Below are 19,600 nucleotides of genomic sequence, written 5' to 3' on the forward strand. Positions count from 1 at the left end.
CAAAAACGGTGAAAATAGAAACACCTAGTTTATTTACTGAAACATATTGATAAAATTAAAAAAAACAAACCTCAACAAATTATATTCATAATCCATTTTGACACAAGTTGCAACCAGGCACCTCTCCCTACCGAAAGTTAGTGGTAATCTACAGGCGGACGGCCAGTCTGGAGCGCAAGAAAGCTGGACTTTAAGGCACAAGCACATGACCAGTACAACTGTAACACGCCACTACTGTGAGGAGAAATGCAGCTCGAAGCCATTCCACAGATCATGCACACTTATGCACGCGATGGAGAGTGTTTTTATTACAGTGTAGCGTTATCTCTTGAATGGACGTCACTGATGGCACATGAGAATTTACAATCGACGGGACCTCCTCCCACAGCCCACGCTCACACGGGAAGAGTGCGATGTTTGTTTGCGGATATAATTACAGCATTGTGATCGTGCCTAAGAATGATGCGTGACACCGTACTGCATTTCAGGGGGGCTAAGAAGACTGACACTGGAGTCCATGAGGGCAAGACCTCTGGAATTCAAAAACATGAAAAAAAGAAACTTTCATCCAGACTCTGTGTCTTTCATAACAGCCATTATGTCTACGTCTCCTTGGTTGTGGTCAATAAATAATAATGGCCATCTCGCCTGTGTGATTTTGGCGGGGACGTCATTACGGCTGTCTCGTCTCCGTGATTGGGGCGGGGATGTCATTACAGCCGTCTCGTCTGTGTGACCGGGACATCCTTCACAATGGCACTAAAGTAAAAGTAAACGCGCTCAGCACATGCAGCTCGGAGGTAGATGGGGGGGGGGGGAACATTCAGAGAGAAAGTAAATGCTGTGTTCACGCTGGTAATGAAGCGTTCCCCATGCACTGAGCTGCCTGCGTCTCAGCAGTGTGCGTTGGTAAGCCTTGAGCCCATGGCAGTGGCAGCCTTGGTGACTGAACAGGGTCGAGCACTGGCGTGAACGGCACCTGTGCAGACAGTCCCGCCCTGACCCTGCTGCTGCTGTGTGTGCCACGCCAACACCTGGACTGCGGCTTTGATGTTTGTTTTTGGTTCATCTGCAAAACAGGTGCAAGGTGACAGTCCAGTGCACTGATGGCAGAGGCTGCGAAGGCATCTCAGGGTGGAGCAGAGGTACCCTACCTCTCCCATCACTCCTAAACGCTCCTCGGGCTCGCTGGAGCGGAAAAGGAGATTTACACCTGATAGTGAAAATGAGGATTGAAGGAATACTGGGAAGGCATACATGCCTGCACGCACACACACACACATACACAAGTGCAACCAAACACACACGTGCATGTGCACACGCACAAGCACCAAAACATGCACGTGCGCCCACACAGACACGTGTGCCCACCGCCCCAGCCCAATAACTGCTAAAAGCAGGACACGCGACTGTGAAAATAACTGATTGTGTGAGAAACTAAAGAGCCAGTTCACACTGAGTAGTGAAACATGCACACATGCTGTCACATCACAGCGGTCTGGAAATGCTATGATAACTGCAAAAATAAAAGCAAACAACTTGTAAATCAAATGGAGATATAAGTAGTGCAGCAGGCATGTATGTATACATCATTAAAAACAAACAAACAAACAAAAAACACAAATCAGTTAGCGACTGAGCTGGCCAGGGTGCAGTTCAGTTAGTTAAACTCTGAAGGGTTTCTGATCTGTTTTTGTCTTGGTTTCTCGCCCCCCGCAACCCCACACTCAGACCAGTACAAAACTCAGAAGAGCATGGAAGCTCCCAGTAAATCCACCTTCAGCCACACAGCCAACACTGCCGTGTTCCCCCTACCCCCGAAACACGCAAGGCACTGGTACAGTTCAGACAAGGCCTGCCTGCGACCGCGCTGTCCCGTCCCTCTGTGTGATGTGACAGAGCGTACTCCTGGAACCCAGTCAGCGAATCAGAGCAGGCTTGTCCTCACCCCCTCCCTGCCGCCCCCTGCTGTGACCCCGCCTCCTCCCCCTTCACCTCCGGAGCTGGGGTAAGAGGGGTAAATCATCTCTCCTGCCTGGGAGAAGTCAATGGTGGGTGGGAGCTGGGGCAGGGCAGGGCAGGGGGCGGGACACTCAGCCCTGCAGCTCTTCGTAGCACGGCTCACACACCCGCACGGCCTTCTTGGAGGAGGGCGTCAGGGCATTCCTAGACGAGCACTCAGCGCAGAAGATGTTCCCGCAATGGCGACAGTGGTGCTGCAGGGGGTCGAGAGAGACAGAGAACGCGGATTTACACGCCACACCCGAATTAACATGGGAAGCACCTCACTGGCAGTGGAAGTCATTCCTATGGGCTGCGTGTGCTGGAGTAACGGATGGATGGAGAACAGACATCATGTCTAATGATCACAGCTGAACCAATGAACCCCCCTCCATAGGGGGCATCTAAAGATACTGATTACTGTCTGAACAGTACTGTAGAACTGTCTCCTACAGGCTGCATCAGAGACTGAAGCAGACTTCAGCCATCGCACTGTGGCTTTGCATCAAAGTAGAGCTAGTACTGTCCTAAACCCCAGCGGAGGTGTTCAATTCTGTTGTCAGGTTGAGACGTCTGCAGTGCTCAAAGATGCAGTGAGGCAACTAAAGTACAGCTCCCAGACAGCCCTGCACGGCTACAAGAACAAGATTAAAGTACTGCTGCACAATACAGCCTGTACACACACACACACACACACACACACAAACACGACTCCGAATGGGAGTCTGTCTAATGGTGAGTGCCTGTGGTCGACCATTAGCAAAGTTTTGATTTGGGGCTCTGAAGATCATTAAACAAGAGTGTGTGAGTGTGCAAGTATGTGTGTAAGTGCACAAGTGTGTGGTTCTCTGAGTAAGACAAAAATAGAGAAATGGCCAGGGGATGGAGAGGGAGAGAGAGAGAGAGAGAGAGAGAGAGTGAGAGACTGTGTGTGAGTGGCACCTTGCGGATGGTCACGCTGAACCCTTTCCCACAGGCCATGCAGTTCTGCACCTCGTGGTCTTCTGCCCACTTCCGCGTGAGAGACTGCGACTGTTTGATCTGCATGTGCATAGACATAGCACCACAGCAAACAAGCACAGCGTTACCGCTACTGACTGTAACGATGTCAAAAAAATGAGAAGCTAGCAGAAGGACCAAGGCTGTAAGACATACGTGTGCATGTGTGTGTGTGTGTATGTTACCTGTAAGGACTGGTTCTCTCGTCCCAGCTCCTGCATAGCCGCTGTCGTGTCATCCAGTTTTCTCTTGAGCTCCATCACTTTGTTCTGCAACTTTTCAATCTCACCCTCGCCTTTCACACACCTAAAACAGCACACAGAGACGCTGCGTGTGTGTGTGTGTGTATGTGTGCGTGTGTGCGCGCGCGTGTGTACATGCATGCGCAGTTCCACACCTCTCCAGCAGGGCGCGCCGTTCATCCTGGTTGTTCTGCACAGTGGCCTCCAGCACAGCGATCTCCCCCCGTAACTCATCCGTCTGCTTCTCCAGCTCGGCCACGCGCCGCTGGCTCCCCTGCCACTCACGCTTCAGGGTGGCCACGTTCTCGTTGAGGGCAGACACCTGCACGGAGAGGCGAGCACATGCTTCCTCACCACGCTTCTCCTCTTCCTCCTTAGACTTCACCTCCGACGCCTCGCAGGGAGGAAGGGGGGGGCAGGACAGAGAGAGAAAGAGAGATAGAGAAAAAGAGGGAGAGAGTGAAAGAAAGGCAATCAAATGAATTAAACAGTGACAGACTGTCCATGTTACATCTAGTGCAGTGTTACGCAGGGAACGTGACAGGACAAATTTAACATCGCATGCTACATTAGAACTGGTCAATAGTGCAGTGTGTGTGTGTTCAGTACCAGTTGACTGCGGAGCTTGTCCATTTCCACTCTGTGCTGCTGCTGTGTGTGTGTGATGGTGTCGCGGGTGCTCTGGTGGTCTCTCTGCTCCTGCTCCAGCGTGGCCTGCCCTGCCTCCACCCGGCCCTGGAGCTCCACCTTCTGCTGCAGCAACACCTGTCTTGCTGCCTGGAGCTCCTTCAGCTCCTACACACACAGACACAGACACACAGACACACAGTATGGAATAATGAACCTTCCTGAGCAAGATAAATCCCTGGCACAGAAAAGCTTAGTGAAGTCTTATCATGGTATCTTACTGTTAAAAGTAATTCAAGACTTTTGCATAAAGGAGTTAAGACATAAATATTTACATGTACAGCATTTACCCAACACTTTTATCCAAAGCGACTTACAAGTCTGACTGAACATAACTTAGTAATTGGGGCTTAAGAGTCTTGCTCAAGGACCCAACAGTTGCAACTTGAACTGGCCACCTTCTGATTACTAGTCCAGTAACTTCACCACTGATCTACCACTAATATTCAAACCAGCTCTCCCAATCATTTCCTCTTCTGTCAGTTATGGACGACGGAGTGAAAATAGCAAGAATTGAGAGAAGAAATTGAGAGACGGACACCTCACACCACGCCTGGATGTTTTAGTCTTGGAATGGGAACTCTGTCGAATTGTGGACGGGAACTAAAAAGTGGAGAAAAGTGCTACAGGACCAGCAGACACCTGAGTGGACAGGCAGTCTGTGTGTTCCTGAGGGACTGGTTACATCACGACTCCATTTTAAATATCGTCTCCTAATATATTTCATGCCAAAGTAGCAGGCTTGTGACGGGTCTTACTGGAGAAAGACCCCAGACGCGTCCTAAACGTGAGCCTATCTGAGGGTAAACACTACGGCGCGCAGACCCCAGACGCGTCCTAAACGTGAGCCTATCTGAGGGTAAACACTACGGCGCGCAGACCCCAGACGCGTCCTAAACGTGAGCCTATCTGAGGGTAAACACTACGGCGCGCAGACCCCAGACGCGTCCTAAACGTGAGCCTATCTGAGGGTAAACACTACGGCGCGCAGACCCCAGACGCGTCCTAAACGTGAGCCTATCTGAGGGTAAACACTACGGCGCGCAGACCCCAGACGCGTCCTAAACGTGAGCCTATCTGAGGGTAAACACTACGGCGCGCAGACCCCAGACGCGTCCTAAACGTGAGCCTATCTGAGGGTAAACACTACGGCGCGCAGACCCCAGACGCGTCCTAAACGTGAGCCTATCTGAGGGTAAACACTACGGCGCGCAGACCCCAGACGCGTCCTAAACGTGAGCCTATCTGAGGGTAAACACCTCCCGGTTTATTAAACAGCTTGAGCAATAGACACATAGAAAAAAAAGAAAGATGTGATAGACTGAAGGGGAGCTGGAGACCCTCACCTTGGTGCTTTTGCTGGCCAGAGCTTTGAGCTCAGAGCTCAGCCTGTCTCGCTCCTTCTCCAGCTCACCCTGCACCACCTTCAGCTCCTCTACCTGAGCAAGATGTTTCTTCAGCTCCTCCTGGGTCACCTCCTACACACACACACACACACACACACACACACACACACACACACACACACACACACACACACACACACACACACACACACACACACACACACACACACACACACACACACACACACACACACACACACACGTCAGGAGGAACGGCGGGTGTCCGAGCCCCATACAGGTGTGTGAGACCTACCTGCTGTCCCTGGAGCATGCGCAGGGCATCGTCCTGCTGTCTCACTGTCTCTGCCCTCCTGGTTAGCTCCTTCTCCAGCACCTCGCTGCCCGTCTTCAGCTCCTGGATCAGGGAGTCTCGGCTGGTCAGCTGGTTAGTGCTGGCCTTCAGTTCCTCCTGAGTCAAAGCCAGCTTCTCCTCACATGCCTACAAAATGCAACACACCCCACACACAAACACACACCGCAAGCAACACAGCACCAAACAAATACCAAACAAAGCAGACCACAAACCAGACACGACACCACACACACAAATCAAGCACACCACAACCAACACAAAAACCACAACATGTCACTTTAACTGGACTTCAAACCAGGACACGCACATTTCACATGAACAGGAGACACACGTGCGTGTCCTCCGCACAAACACACCTTCAGGTCCTGGCGCAGGGCGGACAGCTCAGACTCCCTGCCGTAGTAGTCTGACTGGAGCTGGACCAGGTTCTGCTTGGTGCTGTCACACGTCTTCTGCAACTCCGCACTGTGTGTCTTCTCTGAGCTCAGTTCTGCAGACAGCGCAGCTAGCTGCTGCTGGAGCTTAGCCAGGTCCTCCACCTGACACACACATACACACACACACACAAAAACACTCACACTGAAGGGGTAGTCCATCATCACGGCCCTAACAGAGCAAACGTGATTTTGCTTAGATGCTGAACTGCCTTGTAATATCCCGTTCCATAGTAACGTTTAAGCCACCCCCCGTCACATGTGTGACAGGCGTGACAGGACCCTTCCTGACAGCAGACCCACAACCCCACTGCGCATGGGAGGGCAGCGCGTACCTTCTTGGTGTGGGCAGTCTGCAACTCTGCCACTTGGCTGTGCATTTTTTTCACCTCCTGGTTATAGGAGCCCTGGGCTGCGTCCAGCCGTCCCTGCAGCTGCTGTGTGACCTTCTCGCTGTCCTTCACCGTGTCCTGAGCCTGCACCAGCTGGGCCTGGAGTGTCACCAGTTGGGCCTGAAGACCCTTCTTCACCTAAATGCGCACACACGCATACAAAGGAAATCAACACTTGGATTGAAAGGAAGGTTTCACTAAACATATGGCTGCGTTTGTCATCAGGCCATATGTTGAACAACAGAAAAAGTATCAGCACTATAGCTTAACATATATTTGTACTAAAATTGTAATAAAATTTATTTTGATAAAAAAACATTTCAGGAAGTGTCAGTTGTGCCGTGTTGAACATCTGTGTCACGACACGAAATACAAGCACAAATGTTTTCTTTCATTACAGCTCAAATTATCATTGAATAAATTTCAAGAAAGCTGGAGATGAAACATTAATATTTTCACAGTACACATTTAAAAAGGGGCAGGGACAAAATGAGCCATTCCAGAGATTGGTGGGGACGTGTCCGCAGTGTAAAATACGTCTAAGGAACTGTGGGCAAAGGTTGGCAGACGCCTTCTGATTTGATATTACAATATTTAAGAGTTTAAGGAAGCCTACTGCAGTGTGAGATTTTGCTATCATGATGCATTTGTCATTTTTATTTCACTTTTCCTTAGTGTTGGAAGTCTCTGTTTAAGGCGTCAGTGTGTTGTGCCCCTCCACAGCAGCGTGGAAACCCACCTCTGCCGATTTCTGCAGCTGAGACTTGGCTGCACTCAGCTCCTTGCCTGTGGCTTGCGTGATCTTCTGAACCTCCTGTAGGGCCTTCTGGTGATATTTCTCCTGCAGAGAGACCAGGGACAAAACTTTCATTCTCCCGCCAGTTCTACGACACCCATAGCCCCCCTTCCCTCAACCAGCAACATCACCAACATTACTTAGCCGGGTTCTTGTAGTCAGTAATTAACATATTCAACATGGTCCGGCTGTATTAAGCAGTAAACCTCTCTACAAGGAGTCATGAAGCACGTCGAATGGTAAGCTAAGCGGGCATGGCTTTTTTGGAGGGCGGGGCTTTATAGAAGGGAGGGTGTGGCTTTCGAAGGGAGGGGTGGACACCTTCAGTGGCAGTCAGAAGTGTGGAGTTGGTTAGAGCAGGATTTAGGCCAATGAACAGATATCCCAGCCCTCACCTTCTCCTCCAGAGCTACACAACTCCTCTTCTTCTCCTTCTCCAGCTGTGCCTGGCTGACCTCCAGGGCTGCAGCAGTCCTGCTCAGGGACTCCTTCGCCGAGGAGAGCTCGTGAGCCTGCGTCTCAGCCTGCTGACAGGCTTTCTGCAGCTCTGCTCCCAAACCCTGCAGTTTCTGCTCCAGGCGGGTCTGTAGCGCCCGGCTCTGCTCGCCAGCCTGATCCAGGCTGCTCTGCAGGGCGTTCCGCCCACGCACCGCCTCCTCCAGCCGTGCCCGTACCTCCGCCAGCGATGAGGTCTTCTCCTGCAGCTCCTCCTGTAGTGCTGCTGCCCTGAGAGAGAAAGAGAGAGGGATAGAGAGAGTCATCACCACACAGATATAACAGATAGAAATTCATAGGTAAAGACCTCCCCCTGAGTGGAGGCTGAGTAAAGACCTACCCCTGAATGGTGGCTGAGTAAAGACCTACCCCTGTCTCTCAGTGTCCAGCAAGCGGCTGAGCTCTGTGTTCTTCGTGTTCATCTCACTGAGCTGCTCTTGCTGCCTCTGACGCTCCATCTGTGCCTGTTCCTGTGCAGAGTGCAGTTCTGCTAACTCTGCCTCTGCTTTCTGAGCCACACACACACACACACACACACACACACACACACACACACACACACACACACACACACACACACACACACACACACACACACACACAGTGAGACATCATAAACACGATGCAAGAAGATATGCTCAAAAAATGGAGCCAGACCAATGAAATGAGATGGCTGAGGGAGTCAATCATAGTACAGCAGGAAAGAGCCTGACAGTGGCCAGTTGTGTGTGAGATGAAGTGTCATCTATGTAGTCAGTGTGTGCATGTGTGTCTCACCTTGACCTGTGTCTCCAGTGTGTCGGTCCTCTGTTCTGCAAACAGCAGCTGTTCCCTGGTCTCCTTCAGACTGGTGTCCAGCTGAGAACACTGCAGTTGTTGCTCCTGCAGTCTACAGTTCTGCTCCTCCAGCTGGGCTTGGACCCGACTCACCTCCTGTACACGCGCACGCGCACACACACACACACACACACACACACACACACACACACACACACACACACACACACACACACACAAACACCTGATTAAATACTCGCTAATACTCCTAGATAATTCAACTGAGTTTCATTTCCTGAAATATTACAGGTAAAGGGAGGAAGAACGACTTCTTTAACTGGCCAAGTACCTGTTGCTTGTCCTGCAGTGCATTCTGGGCTGTTTCCAGGTGGTTCTCCAGGTCTGCTCTCTGGGTAGTGTTGGCAGCTTCAGCAGATAATAGCATTTCTGTCTTAGCCTTTAGCTGTGACACACACAAAATAATCTTATCACACAAATACTTCATATTTTCAAGTATTTCTCAGCACTCGTCTGAAAGTAGAAAATAACCAAACTACCATGTATTTTGACCTTTCAATTACAGTAGACCTGTTATAATTGTTTCTCATCTCATATGACTCTGAACCCCTAATCCTTTATAAACACTCTGTACAGGCTTATAAACATGGCACCTGGGTGTCAAGCTGTGCCACCCTCTCCTTGCTCTGCGTGAGCTGGCTTGTGAGGTCAGCCACGACGCCCTCTAGTGTCTGGCAGCGGTCCTGCACCGAGCGCCCCTGACTCTTCTGCTCCTGCAGCTGCTCGTGCAGGTTCTCCTGGGCCTGCTTATGACTCTCTGATTGGTTCCTCATCTTGTCTGTCAGCTGGGATATCTGTGCGTGAAGCAGGAATGTATCAGCTAAAGGGCATCTCGTACAAGGCTTACACCATCTCATATCTGTGGGTATGCTGGATCTGTACTAAACAAAAGTATTTATGGATAAAATATATATTTACATTTGGATTTACACTGATTTTGTGCTATAAAAAAATAATGATTTGTTCTAAAAACATCTTAACTAAAACAACACCATATATTTTTATTTAATACAGGTTTTCCATACACAGTCCATAATTTAGCAAAAATAATACTATAAAGTGCTGTTCTCACAATACTATAAAGCACAAAATATCAACATTTTCTCAAAATATCAACATTTAATATTTTCATGAAAAGATAAATAAGCCAAAACCATTTTTGTTTCTTTCCATATTCATTGTTCGTGTTGTTCTACAATACCTTGCATGCTTTGCTGATATCCATCTCAGCTAAATATTCTCCTCATCTCCTCACTGGCAATATACAGACAAATGCAGAAAAAGGAAACTCCACTGCTGTAAAAATCCACTGATGCTAATTAAAAAACCTTACAGTCCTCTGGCAGCTTTGATGTGGACCCTTTGAGCCTGTTTACAATAATTGACTGCAATACTGACTTTTCCATATCAAATCTTGTGTTAAATATCGGACGCATTGAACCGACAAGCCCTAGTGTGGGTTCACCTGCTCATGCAGTGCGTGGTTCTTCTCCTGGAGCTGGCTGAGTAAAGCAGCCTCTCCTTCTCCCGCCTGGATCTTAGCACACAAGTCCTCCCGCTCGGCCTCCAGCTGGCCCAGAGAGGCCTTGCTCTTCTGGAGAAGGGCCTCCAGGTTCTGGATCTTCTGGTCTTTGTCTCCGATCTGACGCAAGACCTGTTCCAAGTCGTTCTACCACAGAGAAGACAGTTGGAGCTCAGGACGTGAAGCTTACAGCACACGACAGAGAGGAGCTCCCAGATTTAGGGATCAACCATGCCAACAGTTATGTGTACATAGTATCAACTTCATCAATTCATCATTCTTTGAACATTATTAGAGTCAAGGTTTTATACATCAGTTACCTGGGCTTCTCGGAGCTTGCCGTTGGTGCTCTGCTGGAGGGCCTGCAGTTCTTGGTGCTGCTGTTTGGACTTGTCCAGCTGCTGCTGCAGGTCTGTGGACCTGGTGGTGGTCTCCTTCAGCTGGGACACCACACAAGCGTTAACAACACAGAGCATGCGCCCAGTCTTACACCACACCAATGCTGCCACGTTCTCTGTGTTCTTGGTGTTATGACCACAGTCAGTCAATCACGGGAATGGGTCATCTCCAACACACATTCCTCTTTATAAACCTCACATTCAATCAATCATTCTCATTCACTTTGCAATACTGTGTTTAAATGCTAAGCTTAAATTTCAGATTTTTAAATATTGAAGTTAATTTTGAAAATGACAGCATTTTTCAGGCTTTTTGATTCCGAGAAGGGTGAAAATATCTAAAATGACCTGAAACTGGGATTATTTGTTTCAAAGACAAATAAACAAATACAAACATCAAAAAACTTCAGAATACTAGCAAACAGCTAGAATTACACATGTGTGTCTCAGGCAGCTCTCCCCTGGAAACCCCTTAACCCAGTCCCAGTCCCCAGTACCTGCTCTTCCAAGCGTGAGAGTTTGAGCTGCACTTCTGCCACCTGCTGTTCTCGATCTTTCAGCTTTTCTCCGGACAGCTGTCTCTGCTCTTTCATCCGCCCCTGCACCTCCCCAAGCTGACGCTCCGCCTCCAGTAGCTTCGCATGCAGCTGTAGCACACAGCGCACACAGCCGTGAGACGCTACGTCAGCTACGGCTGTCTCTCCAGGCCGCGTGCCTGCACCCTCACCTGGCTGATCTGGCTCTGTTGCTGCAGGCCCTGGCTCTCGCGCTCCTCCCTCTGGTGCTGCAGCTGCTTGCGTTCGGCCTTCAGCTCCTGCTGGACCTTCTCCAGCTCAGCCAGCTCCCGCCGGAGCCGCCCCGCTTCCTCCCCGCGCTCGGCCCCCTCGGCCCGGGCCCGGCCGAGCGCAGCCTCCCCTGCCGATGCCCGTGCCTGGCTCTCCTGGAGCTCCAGATCCCGCTGGTGCAGGCTGGCCTGCAGGCTCTTCTTGGAGGTCTGCTCCTGAGACAGGCGCTTCTCCACCTCCTGGTTCTCCTTCTCCCTTTGTGCCAGCTTCTCGGACAGCAGCTGGGAAAAGGCAGTAGAGAAAACGGGCTTGAATGGATCCTGAAACCTCTGAGCAGACACTACACAGACACAGGAACCAGAACTCTGATGCGCCTATGATATTTTCTGAATAACCCTGCAAGTTATATTTTCTTTTGTAAGATATACAAACACACATGCATTTTTATATATTTTTAAAAAAAAAAAAAAAAAAAAAATATATATATATATATATATATATATATATATAAATGCATGTGTATGTATATGTATGTTTGTATCTCTCACACACACACACACACACACAGAGAGCAAGAGCGAGACAGCGCAACAGAGAGAGAGCGAGATTGGTAGATAGTCAAAATTGCAGGTACACATGGTTACCAGAGAAACAGGACATTTCAGACAAAGGTCTTTCATCAGCAGTGCAAGCAAAGTCCAACGTTCTAGGAGGTGAAACCAGTTTATATAAGAAAATGTTTCTTGAATTTATGGATATGAAAAGGGGTAGAGAGCAGAGAAACGGATAAACAATGTGTACAGAAACAACTGTTATTTATAACATGTTCAGAAGGAGAGTCCAACAGCAGTCCTCATGAAGACTTCCACGTCCCCAGTCGCAGGGCAGGAAAGGAGCGGAGAGTTTTTATGACGCCTGGACGTGGAGACGTGTTGAACTCTGCTCTCCAACAGCCATAAAGGTGGAGCTGATAAGGACAGGGCTGCTGACAGGCTTGGCATGTATCTCACTCCATCACACTCACTCCATGTGCTGCTCAGGCAGGAGACAGCTGGGCTTGGCCTTTACGAGGTGATCTTCTACCCCCTCACCTCCTTTCTCCCCTCTCCTGAAAAACGTCCGCAGCGACTCTCCTGTTCACATGTCCGTTTAATGTGCATCTTTTGCTGTTTCACGTCTGCCGTTAACATTTACTCTATGCACTCCAACCTCAAAGCCTCCATGCAGCTGACGTGGGTTCAGACCAGGCTGTATGTTTTGGAGAAGAGCTTCATGGCTTCTTCGTGAGTTATTTAAAACACGTTACTGAAAGGTACACTGTGTCTCGTGTAACAAAGCCTGTTTTGGACACGTCGCGCAATAGATCTGAGTACACTGACCCTCCCGCTGTGGCAGAACGCTGTCACAGCGTGACCAAGCACACATCTCTTCCACTGGTAGAGCTGGGTTTTTCATTTTTGCCCACTTTCCCCTGGACATTCCAACCCCACACACATACACAGTCCAAGCCCATTACCTGGGCCCATGTGTCACGATGAAGGACGGTGCTGGAACAGAAACATATGCAGCCCTGCTGGTCTAATTACAGCAGCTCCGAAACATGTCAGCACACTCAGATGGCCAGTGATGTCACCACGGCGACAAGGACACAGGGGCATCTTGTGTAAAGTGTGTCGTGCTGCTGACGGTGCTTAATATCAGCGCAGAGCGCACTTAATCTTGGACATGGACGTAGAGGATAGAACAGGCGGGGGAGCAGGGCTGCTGTTTCTGGAGCAGGTGTAGTCAGAAAACTGCAGTAGCTCATACTGTACCCCGCTGTAACACACTACACTGTGTGTGTGTGTGTGGGTGTGTGTGTGTGTGTGTGTGTGTACCTGGTTCTTCTGCTGGAGTTGGTGGATCTGTTGAGTGTACACAGCAGTCTCCTGAGGTCCCTTCTCCAGCTCGGCCCTCAGCCCTGAGATGGTTGTCTGTACACAAGCACCACAACACCAGACCTTTCACTACACAGAGGACAACCGCTCAGCAGCCCTCATGCGAGTACACGCACACTCACACACACCTGGCTGACATGTGCAGACATACCTGGTACACACACACACGTGGCTCACACAAACACACACACGCATGCCAACATGCTAACATATCCCAGCGTTACCTCCAGTTTACGAATCTCCAATACAGAAGAATGTGCGCAGAGTGTGAGTGAGGGGAAACACAGAGAGAAAGAGGCAAAGCTCAGAACAACTTGACATGCAGGTGAGTGAAAAACACAAAGCATGGCACTACGGTGTCTGACCCATGGCACTACAGTATCTGATCTCAACAGGGAGACAACATAACATCTGACAAAACAGAACTTTATAAACTGTAACTGTACTTTTTCCTTCCAAGATTATTTTAAAAACGTTGTTTAACAAGCAATCCAGCAACAATATAGCGAAACTCTCATGCTCTGCCAGTAGAGGGCAGACTAGGCTCATAAGACGCTAGAAGCAGGTCGGTGTGCAGAGGAGAAAAACCTAATAGTGGGAAACCCTTCACATAATCAGAGCGAATCTGCACTGAGGTGCTTCAATGGTTTCCCTGCAGGTGATCACAGTCTCGTTTACAGGAAACATTTTAGCAGATGGGATATATGGAGCCAGTTCAGTTTAAGACACTGTATTGTTAGCTTTCAGCGACGGTACTGCACTGCTCATCTTCTATCTACTTCTCTTTTCATACATTTAATTCAAATAGTACATTATAACTAACTTTAGGTCTACTATATCTTGTTCTTTTCTTTTCTTTGTAAAGACACTCTGAAGTGTCTTTATAAATAAACTTGCCTTGCCTAAACAGTATGTCTAAAGGAACAGGCCTAGAGGAGCAGAGCTGCAGCTGACCTGCAAACTCTCACCAGGAGAATGCAAAGCTACCCACAACACTGCCACCCCACCAACACAGAGACCTTCCAGCTTCACGTAATAACAACGGTTTTGAGGTTTTATAGCAATAAAGTATAAATGCCATGAGATGGCTGAAATAAGACCATACGTAAAGGAATGTGGAGAATTCAACGTCAAAAACATTGTTCATTTATTTGTTGTGAGTGCAGTTACATACACAAAAATTCTCATGACTACAAATCTCTAATCCAGTGAAGAGGACGTGCAACCTTTAACCCTCAGTTCGTAGTTTATTGTTTCAGACATGCAGTTGCCCCTTCTTTGATCTTTCACCCCCGGGGGCAGAGAGTAGTGGGTAGGGCAACACACGTGTTTTATGAATAATCTCACAGCAAAGAGAATTTTGTCCTAATCCTAAGATAATCAAACTTTTCACCCCTATTTTTAACATCCAATTTTGTTGATCCTGCACCTTTCCCTAAACAAAAACAGAATCACTGATAGTGAGGGAAACCTACTCTCGCCACACCGCGTGCACGCTCGATGTACCGACGTCGGCCTACCTCGGAGGTTGTGAAATTGGCCTGCAGCCGTTCGTATTGGGTCTTCAGCTGCGCTGACTCCGCCTCCCTCTCGCGTGTCATGTTGTCCATGAGCGTCTGCACTTGCACCAGCTCCGTCTTCAGCACCTCCACGTCCTCCAAGCCCGGCCTCTGCAGCTGCAGGAACACACGGAAGCCAGCGCTCAGCTCAGCATCAGCTCACACGCAGACCCGACGAGGCTTTGGAGGCTCCGTGTGGAAAACTAACCCTTTATTTTACATGGTAAACTGTCGAATTGTAGTGGTTTTTGAGGTGTTACCAGTTCTGTGGAGAGTCTGTCTTTCTCCTGTCTCTCTCTCTGAAGTTCCTCCTGCACGTTGGCCAGTCTCTGCTCTGCCAGCTCTCTAAGACTCCTCTCCTCATCATAGCGAGACTTAATGTCTGGCATTTCACACACACAAACAACCACAAGGCGATCAGCGACAGGGCCATGGTGGGGTTGGCAAGACAAATGGCCAATTACAGGGCCCATATCCAGCAGACAACTTCCCCTGGCATAAGAGGGGAAAAAGAAAGAAGAACAAGAACGGCAGGCAGCCATGTTGTGAGGTTTGTCCTACCTACTATCTCAGTAGCCAGCTGAGCAGCTTTCTGTTCAAACAGGTCTTTCATCTGTTTGATGTTGAACGTTTCTGTCTCTGCCTGGTGGAGCTTCATCTCCAGCTCTGAGGACACGTTTAAACCAAGAATTTCCATTTCAAAACAGGAAAAATGTCATCTGAAGCATTCAAAAAAGAAAAGAGAAAGCCAGCCAACATGTCTGCACCAAACCCGTCTGTGAAGGAAACGGGCAGGTAAGAAGGAACTCACCGGACTCCTCTCCACCTGTCTGGCCGTCAGTCTGCTGTCCCTGAGAGGGAGACCATCAGACAATGTTAAATGACAGCAGAAGCACTTATGGACTGGCAGTTCCTTTCAGTTGGCTCCGTTTGGAGCAGAGTGCATTAACCTCGCGACAGACAGCATTGGATTAGTATTTTAAAGAAATTACTTGCTTCAGTTGTCCTTGAACTTTGTCTAGTTCTTTTTTCAGTTCCTCTGAAAACCATCGTTCTTCCTGCAATGTACACAATTGAAGGGTTTGGGTGGCGTAGACTATAAAGCCAGGAAAAAATCTTACAACGGAAACGCTCATTTGTGCAGCGTGGCTACCTTCAGTGAGGCCTGCAGGTCCTGCACCTCCTGTCGCAATAGAGTTAAGTCCTCCCTGAAAACAAAACCAACATGTGATGACGCAACAAACCAGTGAAGGCCTCCCTCTGATATTCAGCTCACAAGACTTAAAAACTGCTCTGTAATAGATTTTATTTTTCAACTATACGGGACTCTCTGACAGACACTACAGCCAAACCAACAGTGTCTCCTTCCAAACATCTGAAAGGAGACTGGCCAAGTCCAAATAAACCAGACAGGAGGAGAACAGAGGTGTGAGGACTGGAGAGAAGGGTGGGGGGGGGCGGTTCTGATCCGACCTGCTAGGGCCCAGTTGTGTGGACTGGTCCTGAGCCTCATGGAAGATCCCATAATGTTTGAAAAGCTCCTCAGCAGAGTTGTGGGACTTCATACACTGTGGACAAATAAATCCCTGTGCACAGGAACGCAGCAACATTAACTTTCGGGAAGGAGCAATGTCAGTAATGAAAGTCTGGTATTCTGCTTTTGCAGGATATAATTATACAGTGGAGGCAAAATTAATGTATGAATGGAATGTTTGGATGTTTATCTTAAAAGGTGCTGCAAGAGTTAAAGTAAACAAACATTCACATCCAAGTTACCTCTGATGTCTCATTGTTCATTTCAGCAGACGGCTGATCAGACTCAGGTGTCTGGGCACCGCCTTTCCCAGGAGTCTGTGAGGAAAGTGAGAGTGAGAGAAAAAGAAAAAGAAAGAGAGAAAGAAAGAGAGTAAAATTGAAAAGGGTCACACTGAGTTGCATAGCTTTCTAACACACTATTATTTTGGCAATACTGAATGTGCCACCCTGTAATCTAAACTGGTCTATCGTCTAAGTCTTTGGTCCCATGAGTGATGTCACCACAAACTTCTACAAATCATCAAGAAGTACCATCACAATGAAAATAGACATTATTCAAATCTTAAACTCAGCATTACGCCCCCTGCTGGATATTTAAGGAGGAGTCATGGGAATGAGAGGCCTTAAATCAGGACACAGACATCCCTCCCATGCAGGTCTGGACTGACAAACAACCTGGCTTCAATACAAGGAACGTGGAAAGGGGGGGTGTGGCACCATTGCATGCTGTCACCCACTCTTTGGCTGCACTTAGCATCGCGGGTCATTCAGGGTCATCTGAAGACGTGCATGAGGGTGAAAGTCAACACCGTCTTAGAAACATGTTCAACATTTTCCCCTAGTAATCTCTGACCCTAGCAACCAGACCACTGCAGCCACAGCTGACTCAAACAATACAACATAACCCCACAATGGCGCATTACTCTCTCTTTTCCAAGCAGGCTAAATCTAAGTAACTTGAGTTGCAGGAAGATTTCTATTACAATGCCGCTATAATGCCATTTCTTATTAGCATACTATTAAAAATTTGTTACTAGCTATCTCATAGATGAATAAATAAAAATAGACTAAATCATAACTATAAACCCTCTGAGAAGCATTTGGTCTGACTTCAGACCAATGCGCTAATTTCATTGCTTTTATGATTTTCCTATTCATTATATGTTACGAGATCGTGCAGTGGTCATCAGAGCAGAACTTATCCTTAATGACTTCAGACCAAATCCCATGACTAATGTCAAGCCAAGTCTCTGCTGTTTTCTTGTAAACTGTGTCTCTCAATCACCCACTTCTTAAGAGACACAAGCTACATACTGTCACACACACACACACACACACCACTGAGGAGAACCCAGCACCTCTGAAGCGTTCTCGGGGCAGAATAACCGTACTACATACCCCAGTAGCATTGCTGCTGCTGGTAGTTTACTATTTCCGTGTCAGTCACGAGACTTGACTAACTGGACCGTGGCATCTATCGCGTGTATTTGGTTACATGTTAATCGTAGATGTCAACCCACTGCTGCTCACTCAAGTCAACAAGCCGAATCTCTAACACTTTTAAAAAGATAAAAACGGTCAAATAAATTAAATGGAGAAGTAAATAAACCCAACCAAATAAAAACTGAAGCATGTGGAACCCAGGGGTAAGTTCTGCTCTGATGACCACTGCACGATCTCGTAACTTATAATGAATAGGAAAATCATAAAAGCAATGAAATTAGCTCATTGGAGTAGGTAAATAGGTCAAAGGTATAGCGACATTCGGCGGTTGCAGCTTGTGCAGCTAGTTTACAGGCGAATCGGCGGTCATTTACTACGCTACACTAGCTTAGCGTCAGATAGCTTAGCACAGCTAGCTGTAGTCGTTCAAAATAAACGGGCCAAGCCATCTCGCCAACAACACGACTTTGCTATGGCTGCTTTCATGACATTTATAGCTATCTGACCTTAGGATAAACACATACACATAAGGCTAATAAAAAGCTTTTGGTCACATTTTAACGCACAGTGTGTGCGTGAGTTGTGCTCCAGGCCTGCCGTACACTGCCTAGCATTAGGCGGTTTTTGCGGCTAGCTAGCCTGCTAACGGTAGCTATTCGTGTCAGGTTAGCTAGCCTGCTAACGGTATCTATTCCTGTCAGGTTAGCTCACCCAGCTAGCATATCATCAAACCACAGATTGAGCAACGTTACAAGCTTTCTGCTTCTGTCTTACCATTTGCAGTATTCGCCTTAACATTTTTTTTCTTTAACCGAAGAGAATCAAGTGTCTCGGACCGTCGCCTCGGCGATGTGTCTAGCTTAGCTTTCTATATTTTCCAATGTTGACACCTGCCCTGAGCGAGTCGTCCACGAGCGCTTCAGGGATGTGGTGGGCGGGGTTCAGCGTGGCGAGAGGGCGGGGCTGTTACACCGCGCTTATCTTTTGACATATTTCGTGCAATAATCGCATTCTCTTTCCGTTATTTGGCCACACCGATTTCATTCACGTTTACTTAACGATTACATTAGTCTCCAATAGCAGATAACTGATTTCTGCCGCCTACTGCCGCGAAGAAAGGAAAAACAATGAAACTGCGGTCACGGACGACTCTGTCATATGTCTGAGAATAGACACACACCACACAGCGTTTTCCATGTTCACTGTCAGTATAACCAACATACTTCGCAGGACAGGTTTTTAGACTGCTAGAAACAAAAATTTCCTGTCATCTGAAAGCAGCTTAATCAAACTTTCATCGCCCTATGACCTGTTCTTTGATTTTTATTTTTATTTTTGGTACTTTATATGTAACATCTCTGAAGTATAATACTGTGAGTATAGTACTATCATACTGATCAGAAACACGTGCTTAATTTGTGCAGGCTAAAATCTAGTTCACGGAAAGAAAAAAAAAAAATTTATATATATATATAATCAAATAATATAAAATTACAATTACATTTCCTTACACATAGGATATTTTGTCTGGCACATACTAGGCTGACATAATATCTTGTAAACTGGGTATTATTAAGTTTAAGTTTTTTTTATAAATTGTAAAGCAACATTGAATGTGGTTGCTATATAAAGCAATATAAATTATCATTATTATTACTATTAATATAAGAATGGACTAGTTTTACACTGAGATTTCTTTTTCAGCATATGTGGTATGAGTCGATTGTAATTATTTTGTATATTGTATCTTAGAATGTACAAGCAATGTTCTATGTCACTAGGATAGTCTAGGATATTAAC

General features: G+C 47.6%; 1 protein-coding gene across 3 annotated transcripts; it reads right to left on the reverse strand.

Moving 5' to 3' along the window:
* Window positions 1-9: 9 nt before the first annotated feature.
* Window positions 10-19,081, reverse strand: eea1 (early endosome antigen 1). 3 transcript variants are annotated; one of them, XM_035525565.1, is made up of 30 exons: window positions 18,575-19,081; window positions 16,598-16,672; window positions 16,295-16,407; window positions 15,975-16,029; window positions 15,814-15,879; window positions 15,633-15,672; window positions 15,383-15,487; window positions 15,082-15,203; window positions 14,783-14,938; window positions 13,487-13,501; window positions 13,203-13,298; window positions 11,268-11,606; window positions 11,038-11,187; window positions 10,463-10,582; window positions 10,086-10,289; window positions 9,214-9,414; window positions 8,892-9,005; window positions 8,543-8,698; window positions 8,135-8,274; window positions 7,666-7,996; window positions 7,214-7,315; window positions 6,418-6,612; window positions 6,005-6,187; window positions 5,589-5,774; window positions 5,276-5,407; window positions 3,852-4,037; window positions 3,398-3,636; window positions 3,186-3,306; window positions 2,944-3,042; window positions 10-2,216 (listed from the first exon to the last, which is right to left on the reverse strand). In XM_035525565.1, the coding sequence occupies exons 1-30, from the start codon at window positions 18,596-18,598 to the stop codon at window positions 2,094-2,096; spliced, it is 4,188 nt and encodes a 1,395-aa protein (XP_035381458.1). In that variant the 5' UTR covers window positions 18,599-19,081; the 3' UTR covers window positions 10-2,093. The 3 variants fall into 3 exon arrangements, with proteins under 3 accessions (XP_035381458.1, XP_035381459.1, XP_035381460.1); XM_035525566.1 differs by lacking the exon at window positions 13,487-13,501 and having other exon boundaries at window positions 18,575-19,080; XM_035525567.1 differs by lacking the exons at window positions 16,598-16,672; window positions 18,575-19,081 and having other exon boundaries at window positions 15,818-15,879; window positions 16,295-16,332.
* Between the last annotated feature and the right edge of the window lie 519 nt (window positions 19,082-19,600).

This window comes from Electrophorus electricus, chromosome 4 (genome assembly GCF_013358815.1).
Source record: "Electrophorus electricus isolate fEleEle1 chromosome 4, fEleEle1.pri, whole genome shotgun sequence".
Classification (NCBI taxonomy): Eukaryota; Metazoa; Chordata; class Actinopteri; order Gymnotiformes; family Gymnotidae; genus Electrophorus; species Electrophorus electricus.